This window comes from Strigops habroptila, chromosome 10 (assembly GCF_004027225.2).
Source record: "Strigops habroptila isolate Jane chromosome 10, bStrHab1.2.pri, whole genome shotgun sequence".
NCBI classification, from domain to species: Eukaryota; Metazoa; Chordata; class Aves; order Psittaciformes; family Psittacidae; genus Strigops; species Strigops habroptila.
Genome location: NC_046359.1, coordinates 25,512,951 through 25,540,085, shown reverse-complemented (window position 1 = coordinate 25,540,085; position 27,135 = coordinate 25,512,951). Strand labels below are relative to the sequence as shown.

Here is a 27,135-nt window from a genome sequence, read left to right as displayed (position 1 = left end):
AATGAAATGAAACTTGTCAGTGCTCTGCTACCCTTTGCATTTTTGTGGAAGTGGCTGGATAAAACTGGCAGTCAATGTGAATGTTAAAAGTTTACAGTATGCTCTTAATAAAAGCTTCTGAAGACTGCGTGTGTATGTGTTTAAGGGAGCAGTGTATTCCATTTTTGTCTTCCTCACTTTTTATTCACCTTCTAGCATGCAGTATTTTCTATATTTTAAACTCTAACGGAATTGAAGGAAACAGATATGGAACCAGAACTCAGACACAGAATGGGTTCTACAATGTTCTCGGACACCCTCTTTACTTCGTTTTTGCTGTCTGTAACACAGGGGAAATGCTGTTACAGCATCTAGTTATGGGCTGCTGTGGTTAAAAGTGCTGTGTAAAGCTAGAATAAAAAATATTCACTCCGAGCCCAAAAAGCCTTAGGTATTTCCAACCTCACAAAAGTGCTTTAATAGCTAATTTACAAAGTTCTGGTTTTTTGTTTTGGTTTGTTTTGTTGGGTTTTTTGGGTTTGTTTGGGATTTTTTCTAGTAAGTTTTTAGAAGAGTAGACTGGTTAAACCCAACGTAACAAGGTTTGTCTCTCCTGTTAACAGGAGAGACAAATCAGGGTTCCTTTCACTAAAGCTATAGGGGATTTTTTTCTGACCCTATCTATATGGTAAAATAAAAGCCAGGATTCTGATCTTTTGAAGGTTTAGAGAAGTTTTCAAAGCTTTGATTTTCAAATTGGATCAAAGTTATGAATATGGTAAAACAATCCCAGCTAGAATGCTCATTGGGTGTTATCTGCTAAATGTCATAAAATAGTTTATCTCCTTTTCTGTTACAATGATTTCACTAAATATCTGACATTTACAGCTGACATCGTTGTACTAGTGAGGGATATTTACTGTGTTCATTTCCTCAAATGAAGTTACACATGAAACAATACGGAACATTTCAGAGTTGTGACTGAAATATTAATAATTCTGCTTTGCCCATGTTTTAATGTGTTTAAATATAGAACATTTCAGTGTATAAAGCAGTAACATAAGTACTAGTCTCTCAGCACCTTTTAGCATGCACTGCCGAATATACCAATGTACGCATTTTGAAACTACACAGATGGGAAAATGTATGATTCAGAACCTAAACCAGTGCAATAAAAAGGCAGACAAAAAATTTCCTTTGTGTCTAAAGGCAAAGTACCCTTATGCTGCTATTTTAAGAAGGAAAATTAATGACCATTTCTTACAAAGGAAGTAGTTCTTCCCTGCAGTTTAGAATTGATTAGTAAATGGCTATGCAGAAAGCTCTGTATGGAATTAGACAAGTATGAGTCTGTGCACTTCAATCTATTTTGTACATGTTCTCCAAGACCTCAACAACTAAAGCTAATGCTCCCTCAGCTCCATTGAACTAATTAAGCTAGGTTGTTATATTAATAATGGGCTGCCCTTCTGTCTGCATTAATAGCACTTAGCAAGTCAGTGTGTGTGTGGATGCTTATCTCATGAAGGAGAAAGCTCCTGTCAGTGAATTAGATTAATCCATCAAAAGAATTAATGTGACTTGATTAGTGGTGATATCTGAAAAAGGTGGTACACATGAACAGATATCTGCAGCTGTAGGAAGTAAGCAACAACACTCCAAACCACTGAGCCACGTCATCTTTTTCAGTTCTCTTGCTGATGGAGTGCCATAGCCAAGGTTCCTAATGTTTTAGAAGTTCCCAAGAACTGAAAAAGTAGTCCTTTAGGCTGGTGATAATTGGCTGAGAACAGAATTCAAAGATTCTTCTGTATCATAAATATTAAAATATAATGAAAAGATGATAGCTGGGATAAGGGGTTTCAAAATTGTTAAAAGTGGAAATATATAAAGAATGAGAGGTTTTCTTCTTGAGAGAAATACGCATGTGGGCTTCTTTATATTATAGACATTACCATTATGATTTAGCATGAAACCAAGTTAAAATAATCACAAGTTTTTCAAGTTATTTTAATGCTGCTTCCTAAAAGTTGATGAGCAGTTCCAGAATGTCAGTTACCAAGAATGAAGCATGAGAGATCTACCAGAAGCACCAGATATTTTTGATTAATCATTTACTTAGCTGCAGCAAAGGGGAGAAACACTTGGCTCATGGTCTCACACCTATGAAAAGACTACAGTCATTTTTTTTTTTTTCTCATATGTAGGTAAGGAAGGCATGAAGCGACTCAAGAGTCACAGAGAAGTGTTCCTTGAGCTCTCCATGCCCTCCCTGCCCTCCCTGCCCACCCAACCACTGCCTGAGGAGCCAAAGATTGGGCTTGGTGAACTGCTCAGGACCTCTATAAGCATTAAGAGTAGGGAATAAATTGTCCAGATGGTTTGTTAAATAAACAAATTGTCTATTCTATGAAGCTGTTTGTTTAAAACCAGGATATATTCAAATCATCTAAGACTTTATAGATAGATACAAATTTGTTAGGTATTTGTCTGCAGCGTAACACTCATTTACAGCTGAGGTTGCTGTAGAGCTCTTAGACTTCAAAGGCACGATTCATGGCACACTTTTACATGTGTCTCAACACATGCCAATATAGGTACCCCGACACAGCCATAAGATAGCTATTTGTATGCACGATAGCAAATACATACTAAAACTAGTAAATTTTTAATATTAGCTGAGAGCATGTGAATCACTGGGTGCAGCTTGCAAAGGTGGTATTAAGCTCAGGTATAACTATTAGTTTGACTAATGATGCATGCAGAACATAATGTGTGGAATTACCCAGCACTTTTTGGAGGAACTGTTTTCATGAGCAGTAGTACAAGAGGAAGGAAAAAAAAAAAATCAAAATAAAATAATGCCTTGTGCAGGCTATCTTAAAATATTTTGGACTTATTTCAAAATCAAATTGCCACAAATAAAGAGAAAAATGTCATTCATTGTGGCGCTTTTTGCAAAGTTGGAAGGTTAAAAGAAAGTTATTTTGTAACCGAGCACAAAATAGGCATTTGAAAAATTATTTGGCTGGAAAAAACACAATTTTTTCCACATTAAGATAACTTAAGAACACCCAAATTGATTTTTATTAGACTTCTCATATTAAGTTCTGAGCTGACACATGCATGAGATATTCAGCCCTAAAGGTCACTTCTCTGAAAGCTATAAGTAACTGGAAATGGCACTGCAGGATGAAATGATGTCTCATTGCTAACCATTACTGCTGCAGAATGATAAATATTTTACTCCTGAGGCTAAGAGCCAGCTCTGGTAAATACATTTCTATTTCTTGGCTGTACTACTAGCTGAAAGATGATGTGACAGAGCTGGTTTTCCTGATTTTAATGTTTAAAGAGAAAGCAGGATGAACTGGCCTGGTTTTAGCAGACACCCGTGCCAAGGGACACTGGAGAGGCCTCCACGCCTGCATTGGAGAGACCCCACCACACACTCCTCCATAGCCAGGAGCAGGTGGCCCGGGGCAAGCCCTGGCTTCTCTCGCCCCACTGAGCATGGGCGTGCTGGCCATGCCCAGCACAGGTGGGTGCCCTTCACTTCTTTCTCCTTCTCCTCCTCCTCCTCCATGCTGACCCTGCCCGGGCTGCTCAGCACAGCTCTAAAATGGCCACTCCAGCACCCAACACAAACCCTGCTGATCACCCTGGCTGCTAATGCCTCGTTCATCTTGGTTTTGGTCACCCCCATGCTTCCTTCTATCTTTTCCCTTTTCTTTTTGGTGTCAGTATTAGTCATTAAGTAAGTTTTAAATACGAAAACAAAACAAAACAACCCACAAAGGGGAATGCCTTTGGTGATGTACAGCTTTTCTCCAGAGCTAAACGGCTGGCTCCGCTATGAATCCAGAAAAGGAAGGGCAGCGCACAGCCGATTACCTCTGGCTCCCTACAGCGAGCTTCAGCCCCTTCGAGCGCCCGCGGTGCCGTGACAGACGTCCCAGCCTCCCAGCCCCGGTTTCCACCCGACCCAGCCGCACCCTGGGCCCGCCCCGCAGGGTCGTTCCTCGGCCCCACCCCGGAGCCGTTGCACGGCCCCTGCGCAGGCGCGGGCGGCCATGTCTGCCACCGTGGAGCGGCGCCTGGCCCAGTTCCGCGCCGCCCGGTCGCCGCGCCCCGCGGGGCCGCCGGGAAAGGCCGCGGCCCCGGAGGCCGCCGAGGGACAGCGGGAGGCCGCCGCGGCGGGTCCGAGCGGCGGCGGTCAGGTGAGCGCTGAGGTGCGAGGGGAGGAGAGGGGCGGGGCGGTGTGGCGGCGAGTTGGTCTCTGACGCTGCGTCTCGTTGCCGCCTCCACAGGCCCCTCCCGGCGAGGCGGTGGCTCCGGTGTCGGCGAGTCTGCTGCTGGTGCTGAAGGTGCTGCTGTGGGCGGTGCTGCTGGCGTTGTTCGTGGAGCTGGAGCTGGGGCTGCCCTACTTCGTCCTCTCCCTGCTGTACTGGATGTACGCCGGTACCCGCGGCCCCGCCGGGCGGCGGCAGGGAGAGCTGAGCGCATACTCCGTCTTTAACCCCGGCTGCGTCTCCATCCCCGGGACGCTGACGGTCGAGCAGCTGGAGCGGGAGCTGTATTACCGGCCCGCCGCCGGGAGGTAGCGACTGGCCCGGCTGGTGGGGCCCCTGCTACCTTCACCCCCTGTACCATGGACCTCATGAAGGGGGAAAGCGCGTTATTTCTGTGCAAAACGCCGCTTGTGCCTTTCTCCTGGCGGGGTTTCCCGAGGCCCGGGCCGGTCCCGAATAAAGCCGTCGCAAAGTGTGCGCGTCGGTCTCGTTTCCGGGGGGAGCTGGGGCTGGGCAGCCGGCAGCAAACCGCCCCCGTCCCCGGGGTTGTGCTGCTGGTGCAGCGGGAGGCACGGCCTCCTCACAGCTGTCAGTGAGTCAGCTGGTGAATTTCGGCTCCTGGTGACCTTTGGCACTGGTAACAGGAAGGCTGGTGTTTGACGGCACCTTTAGAGGAATGGACAACTGCTTTTCTTCCCAGCAGTAGCTAGAATCCTCTTTCTGAAGAAAAGTCGTGAAACAGTATACCTAAAATTGGGTGCTGGTTCTGTTTGCACTCATGTCTTTCATCTGATACAAACAAACATCTGATTTTAATGCAAGTTCCCTGTTTGCTTTATATTAACAGCTTTTATCATTTATAAGCAAAAAAAGACATTATTGTTCCTAGCATGTAATAAAATGCGGGGGTTTAACCATCATTTTGGAAGAAACTTAGGATGAGTGTGCAGCAAACATGGAAACGCAAGAGGCCCTCGGAAGGGGATTTGCCCTGTCACTGGATACAGTCCTTTTAGCACAGCACAGTTGATAGTGCTTCTCAGTACCATCGCAGAACCTATGAGGTGGTGTTCTTGTATGAGCCACTGGTATTTTTAATATGTAGATTAATGTATTAAATCATTACTATTAAGTCATAGTGAAGAGCAACTGGTAGAAATTGTGCCTCTGAGAACTGAGTTGAGTCACAAATTGGTCTTTCAAATCCTGTTTCCTTATGCCTTTTCTATTGTCACAGTTGCACACAGTGTTCAGGCTTGACTTACAAGTTTCTTTATTGGTTGGGGAAACTAAAGGAAGAGTTATTTTGAATTTAATAGGACTGGAAAGAGAATAATAGATTAAAGCACAAGTAGTGTGTTTAACACTGTCAGCCATCTCTCAGTAGCTTTTCATAGCACTCTCAGCTTCTGAATTGGTCTGATGTATAAATTCCAAATGTTGCTACTTAAAGGTGAGCACAGAATTTTGGGATTTGCACATATTTTGCCATCCTTTGGTAAAAAAAAACCCTCAAGAGTTCTCACTATTCCTACCAACTCCTGACTCTTTACAAATAAAATGTTGCATTTTGGTTTTGATTAACACAGCCCCTGCAGGTTCAAAAGCCTCTTTGGAGAGAAAGTTGCAAATACAAAGCTTTGTTTCCTTAGAAGAACCATGAATTGTGAGTCTTTCCATTCTTAAAAAGTATTCTAATTGCGGAGTAAGTAGTAGTCAGGTGATACTTAAATACATGAGTGACAGAATTTTTTGAGTTGAAACTTTATTCACAAGGATAAAAACATCAGCATAGTGTTTATAGGGAGTTGATGTTCTGACATCTTGTACAGTTTGATTCCGTGTTTTTCAAAACAAAGAAATACATGCAAATAAATATTAAATACAAGGTAACATCCATGAAATTATAAAATTATAGCAGCAATGCTGGAAGTAAAGTTTTAATTTGCTACAAACTCTAGTTATGTCCATGTGAATTTATAGACTCTTCTATTTAATGCTTCATGAAACAAGTTGCCACAATAAGTGAGCATGAAGCTGAAAGGCACAGGAAATAAAAATTCACACACTTCATCTGCTCCAGTGCTTTGTGTTGGTTTGCTTATTTCATGATACTCAAATCACATTATAAATTCTGAAATGGAAACAGCTTGAAAAATAACAAAGGCTTGCAAGAGGTTTTACTGAAGTAGGTAGATAAAGTATGATGGAGAAATTGGTATTTAGGCCTTGCTGAAAGTAATTCTCAAAATACATGATTTCTCAAAATAAATTCTGCTTTGGTAGCAGTTACTCTCACTGAGTCGTTCCCTCCCTTGGAGGGGATTTAAAAAGGTTTGAAGATGTGAGAAGTTAATCAGAGAGGCGGGGGGAAAAATCCACTACAACCCTCTGCTGGGCTAAGATCTCACTTTGTCATTTTATTTTTCTCTTGTATTCTAACAAGGCAGAAGTTTGACATCTGGTGCTGGAGCTGTTGTTGTGGGCCCAAAGCCCTCTGTTAAGTGACTAGGAGGGACAAGAAGAGCCTAGTAACACAAAAGCACGTCAAACTGTTGAAACAATCTTGTGACAGCAACTAAGTACAGGTTTGCTACCACGCATATAAATATTCTCTATTCCTATGTCAGTCCTATTTCATTTGTTATGTGTACCTTTTCCAGCATAGTAGTGAGTTAAAACACTTCCATAACTTCCTGTTGTCATAGCAAAACTACCATCTTGCTAACGGTTGCAGAAGTAGCAGAAACTCTTTTTTTCCAGGTTTGCACACAACTAAGCAGGGCCCTGGAAAACTAGCACCCACTCTTGAATATTCATGAGTGAAATTATTCTCTCCAGTGTGCATTATCATATTATCATACAACTGTAAATTTCATCTGTCATCATGCTGCCTTTTCACCTACCAGTTATTAACTTTATCAGTCTTTCCCTATTCAAAGCACTCAAGGGTAGATGTTAAATGGAAACATCAAGCATAGTCTTTATGTACAAGAAGCTAATTAAGTTGTAGAACAGCAGTTAACATGCACATGTGGTACTCGGGTATTGTGTTGTATAGATGGTCACACAACATAGAAGCTGGTTGCTCAATTTACAGAAGAACCTGAGGTGCTTCATTCCAAGGTCAGCTCTGCAGCCAAAATTGGGAAGGCCTGGAAGTGGCTCAGGTTGAAGCCAGCATGCTAAAAGTACATAAGCCAGCCTGAGAACTGTGGTGGATTTCTACAAACATGTCTGATTTCCCACCCCGGAGCTCAATTACAAGCATTATAGAAGAAGGTAACACATCCCTTTCTAATTCAATTCTAACCTGATGATTGCAAAACTAATCCACCCTGTTGGCAATCTGGATTCTAATACAATGATTAAATAATCCTATGCAAAGCAATCTAGCTTCAGGCAGGAAAGATACTGAATTACACCCCAGAATATCCAGTCCACTTTTTTGGCAATGAGGGCGGTGAACACAAGTACAAGAGAGACTTGGAAATATTTAGGGTTTTGTTTGTTTGGTTGGTTTTTTTTTTAACTCTGCTGAAAAGTCTTAACTGCTGTGCCATGAAAGTTAGTTACTACAAGAAGTCTATAGATGGGGATGTTCTCAGAGCTAGTCTTTGGCACCTTGCCTCTTTGTTGTAAAGGAAGCCCGAATAACAGCTGAGTAAAGATCTTTAAAACTTGCTATTAAGTGATGCAGTGGATCACATTCTGCTTGTAAAGGTACTGCTGGTTTTCCCCAGCAACTCTTGTAAACGTCATGGGGGGGTAGATGCATTCACTGCCAGAGCCCTCTCAGTTTTAAACAAACAGACAAAAGTCCATTGAGTTTAGGATAGTTTGGGGGGTATTTTCTGAATCCCGCCGATGGCAGGCAGGCTGGAGAGGAGGAAGAGGAGCAGCAGGGCAGCCCAGCCCAGCCCAGCTCGGGCAGGCAGGCCACGGGAGCTGTCCGTCGTCCTGAACCCGCATCCGTCCCACCAGCCCCAGCACAGCCCCCGGCGGGTATCTCCCGTCTGGAGAAAAATAACGAGGCTGGAGCAGAAAAGCAAGCCTACACCATGAACTACCGCATCTTTTCCAAGTAGGTGAATTCTGCTAAGAGCAGCTGTGGCCACAAGCTGACTTCCGTATGTTTGCACCCACAAGAAGCAGAGTGTAGCTTAGAAAGAAATGTCCTCTTGAAGGACAAGTCACTTTCCTGTCCCTGCTAACTAACACCTGTGTGCCTTTACAGAGAACCTATGTAAAAACAGAAGGGCTGTGCATTCAGGAGCTATTCCCACCCATGTCAATAGAGACGATGCACACCTATTAATAGCAGAAGAGGCCCCTACCACATACTTGTTTTGGTTTATTTATTTTCAAGTGAAGCTTAAAAAAATAATTCAGAAATGTATGCCATGCTACCTGCTGTACTGATAGACCTTCACAATGCTGTTCTTCTCCTACCCAGAAAACAGCTAAGCATCATCTTCAACTTTAGCTTTGGGAAACTTTTACTACAAAACTGATTCTTCCCTAAAACACAAGTTGCGTCCCACTAAGTTTTGGGTTTTTGTTTTTTTTTTTTTTTTGGTTTGTTTCTTTTTCTCTCCAAAAACTGGTGCTACACCTTACCCTATCCCCATAAAAGTCTAAATATATTTTTTGGCAATAATCATACTCTGTATCCTTGTAATTTAATCAGTCAATCACTCTGCTTGCCCACTCAACAGTAATGAGCCATTGACCCCGTGGTTTCAGACTGGATCAATGCTATGCTTAAGTTTTGAACACCTGGAGGCCTTATGTGCAAACAGGAAGATCTCTTTTAACTTACTTTAGACATGACAAATTTTTCCTCTGATGTGTTGATTACATTAGCAGATTGCTTTCCCTAAAAACCTTTGTCCAACAGCCTGCAGGCAATGAGCAGCATATGCTTAAGTTTCTTGCTGGAGATGGCATACTTAAGCCACTTGCTTGGGTATTTAAGGGGTTTCAGGTATATTACACAGTTCATGGTTCTCAGTCTGATTCACCTGCAAAAATCTTAGCTGAATGTGGCATGACAAGTGGCAGCGTAGACAGTACTGCCTACCGTGCCTCCACTACTGATGCTATTGGCTGGACACTTCAGAGGTTTCATACTGCAGTCTCTCTGGACATACAGATGTTCCAATCTCCAGCGCTCCCAGCTTTTCCGAAACTCCATCTGAACCTAACAGAAACAAAGAAGGAAACAAAAGGAATAAATATAGGACTTCAGATCTTTAAATGACTCCAAAAAGAACAAAAGAGCAAAATAAAAATAACGATACCATACTACTGAAAAAAGCTGGCAATGCTTCAAACCTGCAATATTATTGCTTCAAATTATCCAATTATCTCATTAGTCCATTATAAGGTATTCCATGTTTAAAATAATGACGGCATTCACTTTTACTTGTAGAAATAAAGCTCTTTTATGCACCAGGAAATCTTACTTTCATTATTTTATTCTAAATTGTATTCAGCTGCAATACTGAATGTACTCTATGCCCTACCGGTACTAACAATTAAGTTGATTTTGCTTATCAGCCAGGAAATGACTGAAAAGACTAGCTTCCTGCTCAGTACTGTCACCACAGGTATTCTTAAGGGTTCTGTTCTAACTTTTGGTTTGGTTTAAACAGTATTATGTATTGGATTATTTTTGTTCTTTGAATATACACAGAGGTTTTTATTCCATAAAAAATTAAAGATTTATTCAGAATTGAAAAAACAACAATTAAGCACATTAAAGACTGTACTTTTCCCCTCCTTTTTAAATAGCAATTACAATATCTTGCTCCTGATACCAGCTTTTTTAAAAGCTACAGAATATGCTCATCCAGTCACAGGTTCTGGGTTAAACTGTGTAACCTCTGTACTCATTTGGAAGTTTATCCAGGGTCTTGTAACTGCTAAACAAGAACAGAATTTAGATCTTTCTGTTCCATGGGCAAAGTTCTTGCTATTTGACTGAAGTAAGAACCTCCATTAGCTTTTAACATATTAAGGCAGAGGACATAAAATGGAACCTTTTTTACTCCAGGAAAAGGCAGGAGTACAACTACAATAATCAATTCATTATGGTGTGTACTTCAGTCTGGAAGTACATTCACTATAAGAGGGCCACTCAAGTGAGCCTTCTCTGGAGAGTTCCTTTTTTTTTCCTTTTAAGGTCTGTTACTGACCACCAAGAGACTGAATGGGTTGATGGCTGTTTCAGCACAGGCTTGTCATCATACCCAGGCTTCTGAAACCTTCATACTCAGGGGAAACTTCCTAGGGAACCAGCTGCTCTATGTCTGTCTTCTTTGCTTGTTCATTGTGAAACAGTGAACCCAGGAGGCCACCCTAAAAAAGGAGCAGAGCCTTACACACACAATTGTCTTCCCTTGGTGGTTATCTCTAGCAGCGTCAGCTCTGGACTACAGCCCTCATCCTGAATAACGTCCTGGTGGGAACCAGCTGCACATCTGCATTTCTGACAACGGAATCTGTTCCTCCAGTACCACAACCAAATGGGACAGAAGGAAAGATGCTGAGATAGACGCTTGTATTTTACCATAATAACTCAGGGTTGTTGTGTCAAAAGCTGCACAAAGACACCAGAAAAAGAGTGTGTCTGGGATAGCTTGGGACAGAAGAATGAGGGAGAACAGCATGACAGAAAAGGCAATAGTGAAATGCAGGGACCATACTATCTGCAGGAGAAGAATCAACTGTATTACCAGCCCAGTATTTGATACCTTTTGAGGGCATGGAAAACAGTTGCTTTAGTAGTCAGCACTAGGAAAAAACAGTGTAGACATTTACAGGCAGATCCTGAGAGAAAGCATGAACATACTTGCTGAGTGAGTAAGTCAATAAGCAATAGAAATAGGTATCTTAGAATCAGCCAAAGGGAGGAAATGAGTCTTCAATCTGGCTGGACATGACAGGCTGTATCCTAGAGCTATGATACAAATAGCCTGCAAGACTGAGATGAAGTGAATGGGAAGACCTGAATAAAAGACTATAGGAATGGATCCATCTTAGGAATTGCTCTGAATGACAGACTATTAGTTTTCTCTCTAGAGGTTAGGAAAAGGGTAAAGAGCAGCTCTGCTGTCCGTGTTGAATTGGGTTTTGTCTTAGACTGTGAATGCATGACCAAGGGAGTAAGTTAAGAATTATTTTCTGAAGAGGCTGTTCTTGAGCACAGAAGTAGATCTACAGATCTTTCAGCAAAATAATTAGCCTAGTGACTTCCATGTGTGGGTAAGAGTCCCCAGAAATAAGCTCTGCAGGGAAAAGGGAATCATGAACAAAGCTCCCACGAGAAAGGGGAAGAAGGAAGATTTTTATATAGCGTATTTTGAAAGAGAAAGGGAAGAGGTATGAGAACTTGGAAAAGATGGTCAAGGAGCTTAAAGACAGAGAAGACCTCACAGAGAACAGCTGATTGAGCTTAATGCAGCTAATGGGCAAGGGTGTTGAGAGTGTGGCAATGAATCTGTAATCCAATTACAAAAAACTGAAACTTTTGCAAAAAACCTCATCAAATCATAGAGAAAGGAAAGTAGGTCTGAAATGGGATAGAATGGAGTTGGTGGGGGAGTTCAATGGATGGTCTGTATAGAGAATGAAAAGAAATTAAAAAGAGAACATTGGGCAGTAATTAAAAAAAAATCAGGAGTCCTGGAGTAAGGGCAGATTCTTTAAGGTTGAAGAGAGTGAAGTGTATTTCCATTTTAATAGGAAGACTATAGAGAACGAAACCTGAACCAGCTTAAGCTAATTCAGGTGGAAAGAGGCAGCATCTCTGTGGTTTAGAATATTTCTTACAGAAAGCAACACTAACTGCAGAAAAACTGGTCATACTAAGCCAGCTTATTTTGCAGATAACATTGGTGATAACCCTGATGAGACCCTGCTATTGGCTTCAGAGCAGTATCAGAGATAATCCAATCTTTCCAGTGAAATATGACTGAAATATGAACATACTTTAATGTTATTCTGTAAATAGAAGCTAGAAAAGGATATTAATCTCAATTCTAACTTTATTTCTACTCTTGATCTGGCACCAGAACTTGCAAAAAACTTTCATTCTGTATGGTTAAGGAAAAAAAAAGGAAGTCAATGAGTCACAGACAAAAATAAAAATACAGACCGTATTGCAAACAAGGATAATCTTCGGGCATATACAGTCTGTCAGAAGAAAAACAGTTTATCGTTTAGCTTAGGAAAATTTCTCATAAAGTTTAGGAAAGAAATAGAAGAGACTTGACCTAATCGAACTCTTTACATGGATTTATTTTTTGATGCCGATGACTGAGCTTGACAAAATCTTGCTCCTTTCTTTCAGCAAGGGTTGGAACAAGCAAAATAATTAATCCTAGATTGTCTGTCAGCCTTCTGTGAAGCTGAGCACACTGTAGTTAGGTTTTATGAATTACATTACAAAGACAAGAGAACTATAGCAACAAAAGATTTGGAGGACCTCTTAGAAATGTAGGTAGGCTACTTCACAGTAAGTTCCCTCAAATGAAACAAGCCTATGTTTCAGGGTTTGTAATAAAGTTTGGGCTATGATGTAATTTTGCCCTTGTATCACATGGAAGAAATGACTGATTGGGCATTACTCATGAGAGGCCTGGCTGCAGTTGCGTAGGGAATGTACGAGCAAAGGCCAGAGTGAATCAAAAGAAATACGTAATGCACCAGCAGACAGTGCTGCATTTTGGGATTAAAGTATACCTGTAAAGCTGTACAAGAGATTTGAAACAAATATTCTCCTATTCACGCTTGAGCAGACCCTGCTGCTACGCAACTCTGACTTTCGTAAGCAGTACAATTAACACATCAACTTAAACAAAATCTTACCCACAAACTACAAAAGTGAACAGTCTCCTGCAGGGCTTAATTTAGAATGCCTGCTGCTTTTCTGTTGACTTCAGCCTGGCCGTAATGACACGAGTAGAACATTATTCCGTTGATTCTAATTCCTTAGTGAGGCTTATCTCTCAATAGGTGATCTTGAATTACCATGTCATGTTTAGTAGACTTAGTAGAGTAGATTTAGCATGAGTGTAAAACACATTGATGTGCAGTAAACTTATTAATGTACTGCCAAATTAGTAGTGTTTGCTTGCCTTGCAAACCTGGCTGCTGAATGAATAATCGCTTGCAAGGTAACATGAGATTCCTGCAGTAGTAAATCAGAAAAACAGTCTTTCCCCCAACAGGGCTGGGATTCAGCAGAAGCCATAGAAGACAGTACTTGCAATCAATTAACTCAAAGCCCTGGCTGCATTTCTTCTAGACCTGTGGGTGAGCTCACCACTCCATGAAGTTCAGTTTGAATGAGAAAGCAATGATGTCTCCAAGTAGCTGGGCCACACGGAAACCAAACAAAACCAAACTGTACCAGCATTAGCCAACAGCACTCCCCAACCACATCAGCCTCATCTGAGCTGAGTTCTCAGAATAAAACAGGGTCTACTCCCGCATTCCCCAAAACAAGCAAATAAGAAGGACTATGAGACAGATTAAGAAAAGCAGCTATAATTCTTAATAAAAGCTTTAGCAGTGCAAACTGTACGATTGTGAGCAAGACAATTTGCAAGATTTCATATCTACAAATAGTGGCCCTAAATTATACTGCCTGAATTCCTTCCAACAACATTTGTCCGAGGAGTTATCCTTTGTTGCTGAACAGAGGCGGGTCTGTAAAAAAAGTGAAAGTCCTGAACAAGGCAAATTTAGCAGTTCAAGATCATTTGCAGTTTCCTTTCCCTATAGTGGATGCTGATAAGGCAAACTGGCACAACTAGTGCGTCTCTTACCTCGTTATTGATGAAACAGTAGAGAATTGCAACCATCAGCCCCTGAAATCAACAAAAACCAGAAAAGCAGTGAGCAGAGCAATTCCCTCACCTTGCCAAATAAACTTGCAGAGGGCTAGAAGCTCCACAATGGCATGTCCCATACAAGACTGAGGGATGGAGACAATCTCTGGTCCCTCCCAGTTCTGATGGCAGAGGAGAGATTTGACCAAACTACACCTCAAAGCGCACAATCTTGGGAGAAAGGTGTTAATGTTTCTTCAACCTATTATTTTTTTCTAAAGATACCTTTTCTCTTCTTTTTCCTTACCTGGTTTCAAGTTATAAATACTTTATAAGTGAACAATTCATGGTGATCTTAAATACAGTTTTGTGCTTGATAAAAGGGAATGAGTGAGTGGGCAGGGAAACTAGAATAATGATTCCTTTAGACAAGGAGACTCTTGAAATGGCCTTACCTAAGGCAACAGCTAAAAAAAAAACCTCACAGTAAACCTACATCCTCCTCATATGCGGTTATAGCTGTAGACAGTTACCTCTTACAGCACAGATTTTCCAAGGAGTATCAAAAACACCAGAGAAAGCACAAAATTTGCTTTCAGCAATGCCATTATACAATTACAGGAAATCACAGACAATTTCATTATTGCCTTGAGATGTCCCATAGGAAGTAGATATTAATACATGGATAGGAATACCGGTTTATTGTGGTCAATTTAAGAACATTGAAAATAAGAGTACATGACACTAACATCTAAGTTGGCTATTAAAAATTAGTCCTCATACTTTTCCCTTCCACTGTCGTAATCCTGTAATATCCAGCAGTAAATTGAGAAATATAAAGAACAGGGAACATGCAATGAATGAGAGAGAAAGCAGGTCCCCAAACAGCAGTTAAAAAATATCTCATGCATATGGGCACGATGCTGATACCTGGAAAGAAGCAAAAGACAGTTCAGTGAAAAGCTTAACAAAGCGCAGCATCCCTCTGGCATGCTCATCAGTAATAAAGGCAAAGATGACTTCATGGGTCCCCAGCAGCGGAATCAGAGTCAACGTAGACTTGGCCAGCCTAAGATCACAAAGAAAGAATAAAAAATAATGCTGCTGAGTAGATCACTGTTGAGCCCAGTGATCACTGGGAGTCACAGTTTCTGCATTTTACTTCTGACACACTGTCGACATTGGTAAGTCACTGCACCACTTTGTGTTGCACAGTCCTCCTCCAGAGGCTGCAGGAAAAAAAAAAAATCCCCCAAAATAAGCTTAATAGGTTTCCACATATTTTAACTGTCCCTGCAACTCACTGCAGACCACTTCTTGCTAAGAGCAAAGCTCTCTGTTCAGCTATTGGCTGTATTTCACCTGGAAAATCTTCCAAACGCAGGAGAAGGCCATGTGCTTTCTTGTACCTGAGATGTCTTCTTGTGTATCCTTTTCCCAATCTGTAAGTGAGAAAGATGACCAAAACCTACCTTGTTGATGGCCTGAAAGAAGTAATCTATTAATAATTGGAATATTTAAAAAAATATCTTAGCAAAGGGTGTAGTACACGCTATTCCTTCCCACCTCTATGGTGTGTTAAATCTTCAGAACATTGTAACTAATCGTAACTGCAGAACACTTCATAAAAGCAGTTAAACTGTCTTAAAGTGAGTTATAACTCCATGATTTAAATGGCAAGTTAAAAGACACAGCTAGCAAAGGACAAACCAACCTGAAATAAAACATTTTTCACCTGTGAGAGAGCAATGCTCAGGGATACAACCACAGGAAAACATTCACAAGAAGGGTCCTTCATTCTCTTTTGATAGACATACATGCTAGCCACCCAACAGGATAATGAAAGCATCCCTGGGTCTTCTGTAAAGTTGCTTTCTCCCCAGTCAGTGCCCATCCTGTACTGCTGTGTGGGGTTACTACATACCAAGCGTAAAGCTCCTGTCAACCCATCCACTGGCCTGCCAATGTCTTTGATATGCAAGGACTGAAGGATGGTGAATCAAAGCAACTATTGAAATTCAACAGTTTACACACACGGGTAAGTAGAAATGCAGATCTCTAGTGGAGCTAGGCAACCACTGCATTTAGGGTAGAGAGCTTGTTTAAATGAGCAGCTTACCAGCAACTCTTGTGGTGGAGGCTCTGCTCTACACCACCTGCCTGAGATAGAGGTAGAAGCAGGAGGACTGATGCTGAATTGGCTCTGGAGACACCACCTGGGTAGAAAAAGTGAGTTGTGCAGGTGCACAGCAATCCCCTGGCTTATTTAATGAATGCTATTTGCTCTAGATGGGATAATTGGAGAGCTCTGCCTTAAACAGGAAGCCATACAAAGTCTATTGAAAAGGCTTCTGAATAATTAAGACCTCCCTAAAGAAAATATTTTCCCTGAACAAGGCGAGAAGGTTCTTCACAACTCTGTCCTTCTATAGAGAAAAAGGATTTGCTGCCATACTGAACAGTGAGCTCTCTCTCTTCATCAAATGAATGGGCAACAGGAGAGAGGTGAAGGAAGACTAGTCCTGAGAGCAAAACTTGTTACTCCTTTCTATACATAAATGTATCTTAGCTTATCTTAGTGTCTTACTGGGGCACTAGACTTGTCCTTGTCAAAAATAACCACATTCGAGCCATAGCAGTTCTGGTCTTCCCTTCATCAAAAATCTTTTCCAGTGTCTCTGACCATAAAATAAGGGGTGAAGGGAATTCTGATACAGTAATCTCGCACGACTGGTCTTGTTATCATCAGAAGCATACCAATGACCTTCTCTAAAGCTTCTGGCTATAACCCCTATCCTCTGGACAGACCAACAAGACTATAGTCTTCATCAGTGAAGAAGGCTCTGTGCTGGTAAATCCTTTCTGATAAAGATTTGAACATGCAACATTGAAGAAATCAATGAACACGCACCTCTGAGAAATGGCTCATCAGACCTTCCTGCTGCTTGCAGAAGTCAAGAGGGCACAGGAGAAAGCCCTCCCTGTAAATTTACAGTCAGACTTCTAAGTGGCTTCAAGCCATCAGAACTGGAAAATCCCCCCCTTCCACCACTGCAAATTTTACCCTGGCAAATAAATATCACATCGTAAAAAATCCCCAAAGAACACGCATGAAAGCAAAGTCCTTTACTCTGCTTTAAGCCCTAACATGCATTAGGATTTCCAAAATTTCACGAGGTAAAGAAGGTAGGTAACATACAAAGGCAACTCTATTCTCTGATGAGAATACATGAAAATACACACAGTGTCTAGCTTAGAAGACTGCAGTATTGAAATACCCAACTTTAAGTCAACTACCAGTAAAGTCCAGCCACCACAGCATGTAGCTCCAAACTTGTTAATTCAATAGCTAACTAGTTATTTCTATGTTATTTTTCAGCCTGCAATACAAAAGTATTTTCCAAGATGCAGAAATGAAGGATGTGACCATGAATCTCAGCAAGGTGGTTAAAAAAACCAGGAAGAATACAGACTGACAGGGTGAAGCCTACAAAGTAAAAATTGATTGTTTCTCTGATAGCCCTCACATCTCTCTTGAAACATCCTATGCATTCAAGATTGAAAGTTTGTCCTAATAACAATTGGCAAGAAGAACAAGGAGTAATACTCAAAATTACCCATCTTGCTCTTCATTGAACAGAAAGCTTCAATTTCTATAAAACAGTAATAATAATATAACACTCATATTAGTTTTTTTCAAATTAGAATAGGACTGAATAGATTGTTTCAGTTGGAAGGCACCCACAACAATCACCTAGTCCAACTGCCTGAGCAATTCAGGACTGATGAGAAGTTAAAGCATGTCATTAAGGGCATCGTCCAAACGCCTCTTAAACACTGACAGGCTTAGGGCATTGACCCAGTCTTGAGGAAGAGCGGTCCAGGGTTTGACCACTTTCTTGGTAAAAAAAAAAAAAAAAAGCTTCCTAATGTCCAGTCTAAACCTCCCGACACAGGTTTGAACCATTCCCACACATCCTATCATTGGATATCTGTGAGAAGAGATCAACACCTCCCTCTCCACTTGCCCTCCTCAGGAAGCTGTAGAGAACAATGAGGTCTCCTCTCAGCCTCATTTTCTCCAAACTAGACAATCCCAAAGTCCTCAGCTGCTCCCCATGGGACATTCCTACCAGCCCTTTCACCAGCTTTGATGCCCTCCTCTGGACACATCCAAGGACATTCACATCCAGTATTTGCATACACTGCAAGTATTTAAAAAATATCTGCTTAATTAATATTCACCCCGTATTATGGAAGACTGTAAAGTGACAAACTCGGTGATCAAGCCTTCTGTTTATAACACCTGCCCTGGCTCCACCAGGAGGCTTTTCTGGGGACTGACTGTCCAAGCAGCCATACAAATGTGTGACACCACACCTGTGCATTACTCAAGAGCTGTGATCTTTAACCACCTCTGTCAATCCACTCCTTTCATGTACCTCTTTGTCTACCATTTGTCTTCCATTTTGATGGGCATAAAAAATGTCAGACCAATATTTGACATACCTGCATTTTATGTCAGTTTTGCACATCAAATTAGCCTGTAGTTTGGAGATGATGATGCATATCACTCTGATAAAGATCAGGAAATTTACCTGGAGAAATGAAAGAAGGAATTGTATCATCATCAAGAAACACATGTTCAAAAAAGCTGGTTTGTGGATGCATGTGTAGGTCCCTGTGCATTCTACTATTCTGCAGCTGCAGAATTCGCCATGGAACTCAACTTCTTGCTAAGGAATTGTGCTCTAAAGATATTCTCTGCAAATGCACAACTCACCTTTGAAAACATAGGCAGTGCACTAAACAAAGCAGGGGATCTTTGGGGAGTGAGACACAATAAAGGTGTGGGCTGCCCCATTTGCCTTGTCTGGAGATCTGAGACTGACACAGTATTACGGCTGCAGAATGTGGCATTTCTCCACAATCCCTCTATTTGTTGCTCTTCTGTACACCAATACCTGGAATATTATCTTCTTCCTCTCTCCACTACCTGCCATAGCTTCCTGCACATGGGGGAGTTAACTGGATTGCTGCAGCATGCTGTTTTGCCATCATGTGCTGCCACTATAACAGGACAGTGTGTGCCCAAATTAAACAAACAAAATGCTAGTTGGGAATTCCAGTGACAGAAACCAGTTTGATTTCATAAAATCACATTTCTGAAAAAAGATGTCAATACCCTCAGAGGTTATTAGGCTTCGGACATGTACAACAGCCATGTGCACATATGCTCTTTGTGCTATATCATGTCATTTTCTCATGGAAATCTGCCAGCTCGCTTCATGTGCCCCATACTCACCCCAATGGCAATGAGAATGGGCAGTCTGATGATCAACCAGTAATTCATGTTATAATTTCTGGTCCAGCAACTAGGAAGGTGTCAAAAGAAAAAAGGAGACAGGAAGAAAAAGTTTCAGTACATTACTAAAATCTCCCACTTTTCATTCTGTCACAGTGATGCAGATGGAGAACAATATTGAGGACTAGATACCAGAAAAGCACATCATGCTGACATGGAAACAGATGCAGTTGCTTCTTAGAAACAGTGAATGCTTTGTACTACTGAAGCTATCATAATCCAGCTGGATACTACTCACCAGCCTTTCTTGTGCACTAATGGCTATGAATTATCATCCTTTAATTGTGGATTCACTCCATTAAAATCAAGGTCAGATTTGTCATGTGGCTGAAAGGAACCTGAAAGGGGGGGAACCTGTTTGAGTCAGACCTTTCCTGCATGGTTCCTATTCTTCTCTTTCAGCATTATCTTTTATTACTTTTCAGTCTCCACTGCCAGGACATCTTATTTAACTGTTTGTTAGTACAGTTAGTAATTATCCCACTACCTACCACCACTTTCCTCATATCAGTATTTAGATCAGTCATCTATTTTATTTGTCCTTATTTTCAAAAGGACCTACTAATTTCAACCAGGAGAAAGCAATTAAGGCAGCATACTCCAGTTCTTCCAGTGTATATCTACAGGTTTCAGGCCCAAATGGAGTTTCAAATGCTATAAGCAAGTAAAATCAAAGATGGGAACAACAGTTCCCAACTTTTGTTGGCCAGCTGAGCCCTCTGCCAAGTAACTAACATGCTGCATGCTTCATTCTCCCTGTAAGTCTCATTTTAGCTTTTTAGATTCCTGCTAAAATATTGTTGAGCAATATTGGAGAACAATCACAAGAAAAGTAATGCCTGAAAGCCACAGTTTGGGATCACTGGTTCAAAGTGAACTTTACACTGGGGGGTTTATACATATAGTTCTTTAAGGTCCCTCCTTGGCCACAGCCTGCCCCCCTGACTGTATGATGGGTCAAAGTGTCAGGGCAGTGTTCACATGCCACTCCACTTGCTGCTGCAGCGACAGCATTTTGTTAGCCTCCTGCCATATTGGCCAGTATTACTCAAAAAGCAACAGTCATCAGTAAAGCCAGCAGGTTTCTGAGCTACACAGTCTGTGAAACATAAGACTATGCAACAACACAACAGAAAACATAGGTTCCTTCACAAAACAAGTTTCTCTACATCTCCAAATCTCATCTTCCAAAACATAAATATGCTCAATTTTCCTTAAGGTTTCTTAACAAGCCTATGAAACTTCAGCTTGGGTGATGTTTGTGGAGAGTAAACCTTCCCCAGCCTTATAACGGGACAGTCTTGAAAGAAACCAGCAAACCATGCAGCACACATGGTAAGGGATCCATGTGCTCACATACCAGGGGCGAAAGTGAAGCAGCTTGGCCATGGCAATTCCATACTCCCTGGCAGGCACTGCAAGCCTGAGAAGGGCTCGGGATTTCATTTTTCCTTTCAATTTCAGTTTAATGCATGTAACAAACATATTATTGCGACCAGTTGCTCCACAACCTACAGTTCAATTGTATTTTAAATACTGGAGAAAAAAAGGTGTACATACTGTGTGCAGTCGGCGTACCTGAGCTGGGAATCTGCGTAACAGGAAGAACTTCTTAATTGGTACATGTGACTGGGAGCCAGCTTCATGGAGCCTTTAAATTAATTTTATTTGAACCCCTCAAGACAGGCGGGATAATAGGCATGGCTGGAAGTGAAGTTCTAATTTTCTGACTAGCTGCAGTGGAAGCAGAGGCAATTTTAACATTTCCTGATAATGACGGAGGCTGAGAAATGATTCTTTACATTAACTCTGCTACATTTCTGTGTGTATTAATTTGCTTCCTGTGGCACAGAGCAGTTTTAGCTACTTCTATATTTATATAAACAAATGCAATAAAAATGCCATTACGGCCCAATTAAAGTGTCATGGCTATTAAAGGGTCCAGAAAATAAAATTGATAGATCTGTACATGATTTCTTGTCCATTTGTGCTTTCCGAGATTGCCACACTGATAAATACATCAGCATTTATTGTGTTTGGGATCTAGCCCTGCAGTTTGCTCATCACCACTCAAAAGATGCTTGGCAAGTAATAGCCTTAGAACTGTGAATGGAGAACTGGCCCAGCAAAATACATGCTACTGGGCAGCTTCTGCCTTTGCTTACCAACCTGGTATTCTTTTTCTAAAAATTAAACCACTGAATTTTTACCTTGAAAAGGTACAGCTGAATAGCTTCATCTTTAAAAAAGATAGTAGGCTCTCTTGCGGCCATAATTAATTACAGATAGAAATAAAGATGTGTAAGTATCAGCTCTTTAGGCACAGCCCAATAACTAAGAAGCACAGCTTGCCTTTCATTTATTTGTAATCAAGACAAACTCTTTTTCAACAGCTTACTGTTGAAAACTGTTTTAAAAACACCAGCTGCTTTCTAAAGGAGCTTACACTTGCACATACACGTAAGGAACAAAAGAGCCAGCCTCCTAGTAAATCTTGCAGGCTTCAGTCCTTCATTCATCCACAAGACTGCCTCAAATTCCCAGCCCTGATCACATTTACTTCCAGTTATTCCTTATAGCCAGGGAAGTAGTTAAGTCACAAATGAAATTTACAGCCTGCTGCACATCCCTGGTGACAGTGCTATGGCAAACAGCATGAAAGATATCCCCGGCTGCTCCAGCAAATGCCTGCCCAAGGCACAGAAATCTTGCTTTTCAGAGAGGGTGCTGCATGTGGTTATTTATTGCTGTATTTTACAAATATTTATACAAGATTTAGAAAATTAAATAAGGTGCAAAATTGCCCCTTTTAAGGTCTGCTGAAGGCAGTGAGTGACAGTTTTCCTTAATAGAAAACATAAATCAGATCTGAGCACCGCACAATGTAGGAGGCTCAGCATGAGTGCTTTGAATACATTTTCTACATCAGTGGGAAGATATGACCATGGAACGTTGCCTGTTCAGAGGCTGCATGTTCTCTATACCTATTCTGATAGTCTCAACAAAACTTGCAATACATCAATAGGGCCACAATCTTGCTACAGAGTATTATCAAGTCAACCTCGAAAAGGAAAATCAGAAAATCCTAGCATTGCTTAAGAGAGGAGAAGGCGGCTTTGGCTTAACTGGTTCAGTATTATGAAAGACACTGAAAAAAAGCCAGCTCTTAATACTCACGAACAACAGAAAAGGGTCTGGAGCTGGCTCTGAATTTTCACATTACAGCATCTCTCCCACAATGATTGTGTCAAGAGGAGGAAAGAAAAAAACCTCACCCCATACCCTACCCAAAAAAAAGAAAATAAAAATGACCCACAAAAGTGCTGGCTGGGTTGTTTGGAAACTGAGTAAGAGGAAGACCCAATAAATAGAACATTTAAAATAAAAAGGAAATAGCATAAAGTTATTTATTTCATTACAAAGAAAGCTACCCAAATATTTCCAGGCAGTCACTGAGGAAGCCGCTTTCCTCCCTTTTGGGTTTGTTTTTGTTGTTTTATTTTGTTTGGGTTTTTTGTTTGAGTTTTTTTTTGGTTGGTTATTTGGGTCTTTTGTTTGTTTTTTAAACTGCAACAAGCTACAATGCTATTTGGTACATAAAGCATTTATAAAGGCAAACTTTCAGATTAGCCAGTATGGATGAAAAGTATTTTGTGTTTTGCAACAGTCATGTGTGTGATATAGTTGACTTTAGCAAGATTAATGTAAGCAGACAGAGAATGTGCCTTTATTTTAAGAAGATCTAAATAATGGAAGCTTAAACAAGAACAAGCAATCATATCTCTGCTGCTAGGCATAAGCTAACCACTATAAATCACAGGCAGAATCCTGTGGGAGGTTTTTGCCCTCCTCTGAAGCATAACTGTAAAGGCTACTGCCAAAGGCACAGTATCAGGAGTGGTCTTGGTTGGGTACAATGACTTCTACTGTTGATACTGTAACTACAGAAAAACAAAACATACCTTTCCTTGACCTGCAAAAGGATAGATTCATTCAGACATGCAGAAAATTCTGATCAGAAACAAACATATGCTCCTTTCTGAAATGTTATGCAAGACCTTCAGACACAACAGAAGCAATTATGTGAAGTTTCAGCACATTGCCAAAGCAAACCACACCAAACAGAAAGCAAACAATGACCTGCTGGTGCACACATACAGCACAAATGAGACAGCTAGAAAAATCAGAACTAAACCAACCCCTCATCTTCATAAAGGTACTTGACAGTTCCCCAGAGGATAACAAACAGCATTGGCACACCTGGGAAGAGAGGAGACAAGGTTGACACTGCCATTAAGAGACAGAGAAAAGCACAGAGGAGGACAATCCCCCTCTATCCCCCATAATAATGAGCAATGTGATTAACTGGTGGCAGGGTTGCAGCTCCTATCCATTGATGGCCGTCAATGGTGGGAGGAGGAATTTAACCTGCAAGTAACTAACACACGTAACTCATTTTACCTGTGCCCCCAACTAGCTCCTAACGGGCATGAAAAATGACCAAGAGACAATCACCCCCATACTCAGCATATACCAGTTTTCTGTTTCACAGAGTGGCCAAGAGAACAGAATTTCTGGAAGCTCTGCTAGCCACTATATTTATGCTAGAGAGGAGCGTGGCGTGCTCCCAAACCCGAACCTTTGCATCCACATTTCTGCTTGTGGGTCAGCACTAAGCTCAGGCTGTCTCTTGGTATCAGGGCTGGAACACACCCAGCCTCACATACCCCTGATGGCAAAGGGGAGTGTGGGCACACAACACATAGCGAGTGTGTTCAGGCCTCCCCTGCAGGTAAGTCCCAAGTTTGGGCTGCAGTACTGGCATGGACTTGAGTGTCTGCAGCAAAGACAGCAGATGCATCTGGTCTTGAGAAGAGACTTGGTCCTAATGCTTTCCTGACAGTGCATGTGCTACAGCTGGTCAGTTTATCTGGGGTGTAAAGGGAGGAGAAAAAAGCCAAATAAGCTGGCAGTCATTACTTGCTTTACAATGTCAAAGGCTCTCAAAATAATTTTTTTCATTTACGAAATGCCTAGGTCTTGAAAAATAATTCTAAAGTGCATCTACCAACCAATATTCAATATAGGGAATGCCAAAAAAGCCCACAGGTAAGAACAGCAGGTTGAGAACCAACCAACACGATGAGGAATTTCTGCCTAAGGATGGATCAAGATGGTATAACTCCTTCGTGTACCTCCTTGGATAGTGCCTGGTGCTATATATACATCGGATAGGAAGGGCAAAATTTAGTGTGCTTTGGTTTTGCATTCTTAAGAACCAGTATGACAAGGCACAATAAGAACATCAGTGTGTAGCAGTAAGCACTGCACAGGGCAAATACACACTTCCTGACAGCAGAAGCCACAGGGAAACTGGTGATCTCCTGCTGTCTGAAAATCTACAATCAGTATCTGTAGCGGGAAAACTCTCTCTCTTGTACTGTATTCTTTCTCTACTATCAGAGCAACTAAATACTACAGACATGAAAGATCAAGTATTCTCCTTAATCAGTTGGGAAAAAGAAACAAAAAAAAAGAGAGATAAAGAGCAGCAAGAGAAAAATACCAATTATTAGAATAATAGTGAAGACAATGAATTGAGTAGAGATTATTGGGGCAAGTGGTTGACCGTGTTACACAGATGTACCTGATAAAATACACAGTATTTTGGGAGCAAAGTTATTGAGAGCTCCGTGCTTCTTTGGTAGTGGCATAAGAGATTAAGAACAGGCTCATTGCAAATCACTCGCAAACACAAACGAGCCTTTGATTCATAGAAACTAATTATAGTTTGAATTATTCTTTTCTTGACTTTGCTGAGAATTAAGACATATTAATATAAAACTTAAAGGGTAAAACACGAATGCTGAGAGCACAAAGGCTGTATGTCAGTGGAGGGAACTTACATATCAAGCGATACTGATAACAATTTGTGGGTATCTCCACCTTCTGGATATATCAGATATATGTCCATATTTAATCAAACTTGACATTTGAATTGAGAACCTATTCTTAACATTATCTTTCACAAGAGCCTAGCTAGAGAGAGGCTGGTGTTATTGAACTGCATCAGTCTCCTGCTATGCAAATGTTAAACAAATTAATAGGCAACATGTGCAAGGTGACTTGTTCAACACCCTCTACCAGCTCCCACACTGGATGCAGGCCCTTGATGCCTTGGTGCTGCAACACCGCCAGTCACATTATTTTCCATGCTAGCCACACGCATTTTAATCTGAGACACCGAGACTTAACAGTGCAATACATACTTGCAAGCTTTGAACATCAGTGCAAATTCTACATGGATACCATCTGAGAACTACCAAATTCACAAAGCCTTGTCCTAAGAAATGCGTGTCTCTGAAAACTGCCTGGGACTCTCTCTCATCAGATGAGAATGCATCAAATGTTCCAAAGCCCTAGTCAAGATCTGAAGGCTGCCCCAAGAACATCCCCTATTCCACCTCAAGTCTGTAGAAGTTATTCACAATAGCAACAGAGAAAGTCTGCAGCATCTCTGTAATAGTTGTAGTTTGCAAGGATCACTGAGGCTCTCCACAGATTAGTTTACAATCTCAATACCTGATTAAGCTGCATTAACTGGCACAAATGCAAATATTATTCTGGTTACTTCACTCAGTCAAGAGAAATTTGGCTGGCTTGAGGAGGCAGAGAAAGCAAACTGCATACAGCTCCTTGAATAAATTCTACAGACGACTATCATTCATTAACAGAATCCTGGACTCCCAACATGCAACATTTCAGCTTTGGTCTTACACCTCTTTCTCTTGGTGCAGCTATTCAAAGAGTATCAGACATTTGAGAAAAAACTGTACCCATTTATAGGATGCATTTGTTTAACATAAAGTCTGAACTCTTTCTAGTGTTGCTTTTTGTCATACAAGAAAGCTCTGAGATTGATCTTTCTGGCCACAAAAAGGTCTCTGAATTCTGAAAAAAGTAACATTTACTTTCATCTGTACTACATCATTGCTGAAGATGCCAGAAACTGCCATAGCCTGCTCATAATAGCCTCTGCCATGTTAATTCTTGCAGGCTGACAATTGACCAAAAAACTTTGAACACTACATGGTGATTATGAAATCTATCAAGTGTACTAGGAAATAACCATGCTGACAGCTCAGCTAATAAAGTTCAACTTCAAATGACAGGGCATCTGAATTATAGGCTGCTATAATAATACATATTACAGATGATGAGAAAGTAATGGAACTGCCAAATCAACATCTTAACTGCATAAACAAACAGCACAGGCTACTTATTTTCACTCTAGCTTATACATTCTACATCTGTCCAGGTGTCTGAATAGTAAGAAAAAAAAGAAAGTTTTAAAACCAGGCATTATCCAGAAAGATAATAGGATGGGGTGGGCAAGAGAAGAAAGCTGGGAGAAATTCTGCAGGGGAACCACTGTTTGGTTGCCATTTTCACAATGCTCCTCTGTCTCTAATGAGCAGAGTTGAGAGCAATTCGTGGAGCTGCTAATGCAAGTTACCATGTCCTGAGAACAGCATGTAGAAACCAGTCTTTTCATTGAACAGGTCTGAGACGTTTTGATAACAGAACAGAAAAGATGAAGCTTGTTCCAGAGTCCACTAAGTAGCAGTTACCATGAAAGGCGTCACCAGGTGGTGCTATT

At 41.2% G+C, this 27,135-nt stretch overlaps 2 protein-coding genes across 2 annotated transcripts in view; one reads left to right on the top strand and one right to left on the bottom strand.

Annotated features, from left to right (window-relative positions):
- Positions 1 to 4,023: 4,023 nt before the first annotated feature.
- On the top strand, positions 4,024 to 6,344 carry SAYSD1 (SAYSVFN motif domain containing 1). Its single transcript, XM_030499751.1, has 2 exons — positions 4,024 to 4,199; positions 4,290 to 6,344. The coding sequence occupies exons 1-2, from the start codon at positions 4,053 to 4,055 to the stop codon at positions 4,581 to 4,583; spliced, it is 441 nt and encodes a 146-aa protein (XP_030355611.1). The 5' UTR covers positions 4,024 to 4,052; the 3' UTR covers positions 4,584 to 6,344.
- Positions 6,345 to 6,431: 87 nt separating this feature from the next.
- Positions 6,432 to 27,135, bottom strand: part of GLP1R (glucagon like peptide 1 receptor) — an 88,779-nt gene continuing 68,075 nt past the window's right edge. Inside the window, exons 8-13 of the mRNA XM_030499750.1 lie at positions 23,675 to 23,735; positions 19,416 to 19,485; positions 18,620 to 18,708; positions 15,041 to 15,179; positions 14,108 to 14,149; positions 6,432 to 9,474 (exon numbers count right to left, since the gene is read on the bottom strand). Of these exons, the coding sequence (XP_030355610.1) occupies positions 9,307 to 9,474; positions 14,108 to 14,149; positions 15,041 to 15,179; positions 18,620 to 18,708; positions 19,416 to 19,485; positions 23,675 to 23,735 (569 nt within the window). The 3' untranslated portion in view covers positions 6,432 to 9,306. The remainder of the gene's footprint in view (positions 9,475 to 14,107; positions 14,150 to 15,040; positions 15,180 to 18,619; positions 18,709 to 19,415; positions 19,486 to 23,674; positions 23,736 to 27,135) is intronic.

Coding starts and splice junctions, on each gene's coding strand:
- SAYSD1 (XM_030499751.1), top strand. CDS start 4,053: ATGTCTGCCACCGTGGAGCGGCGCCTGGCCCAGTTCCGCGCCGCCCGG. Junction 4,200..4,289: donor GTCCGAGCGGCGGCGGTCAG/GTGAGCGCTGAG, acceptor CCGCCTCCACAG/GCCCCTCCCGGCGAGGCGGT.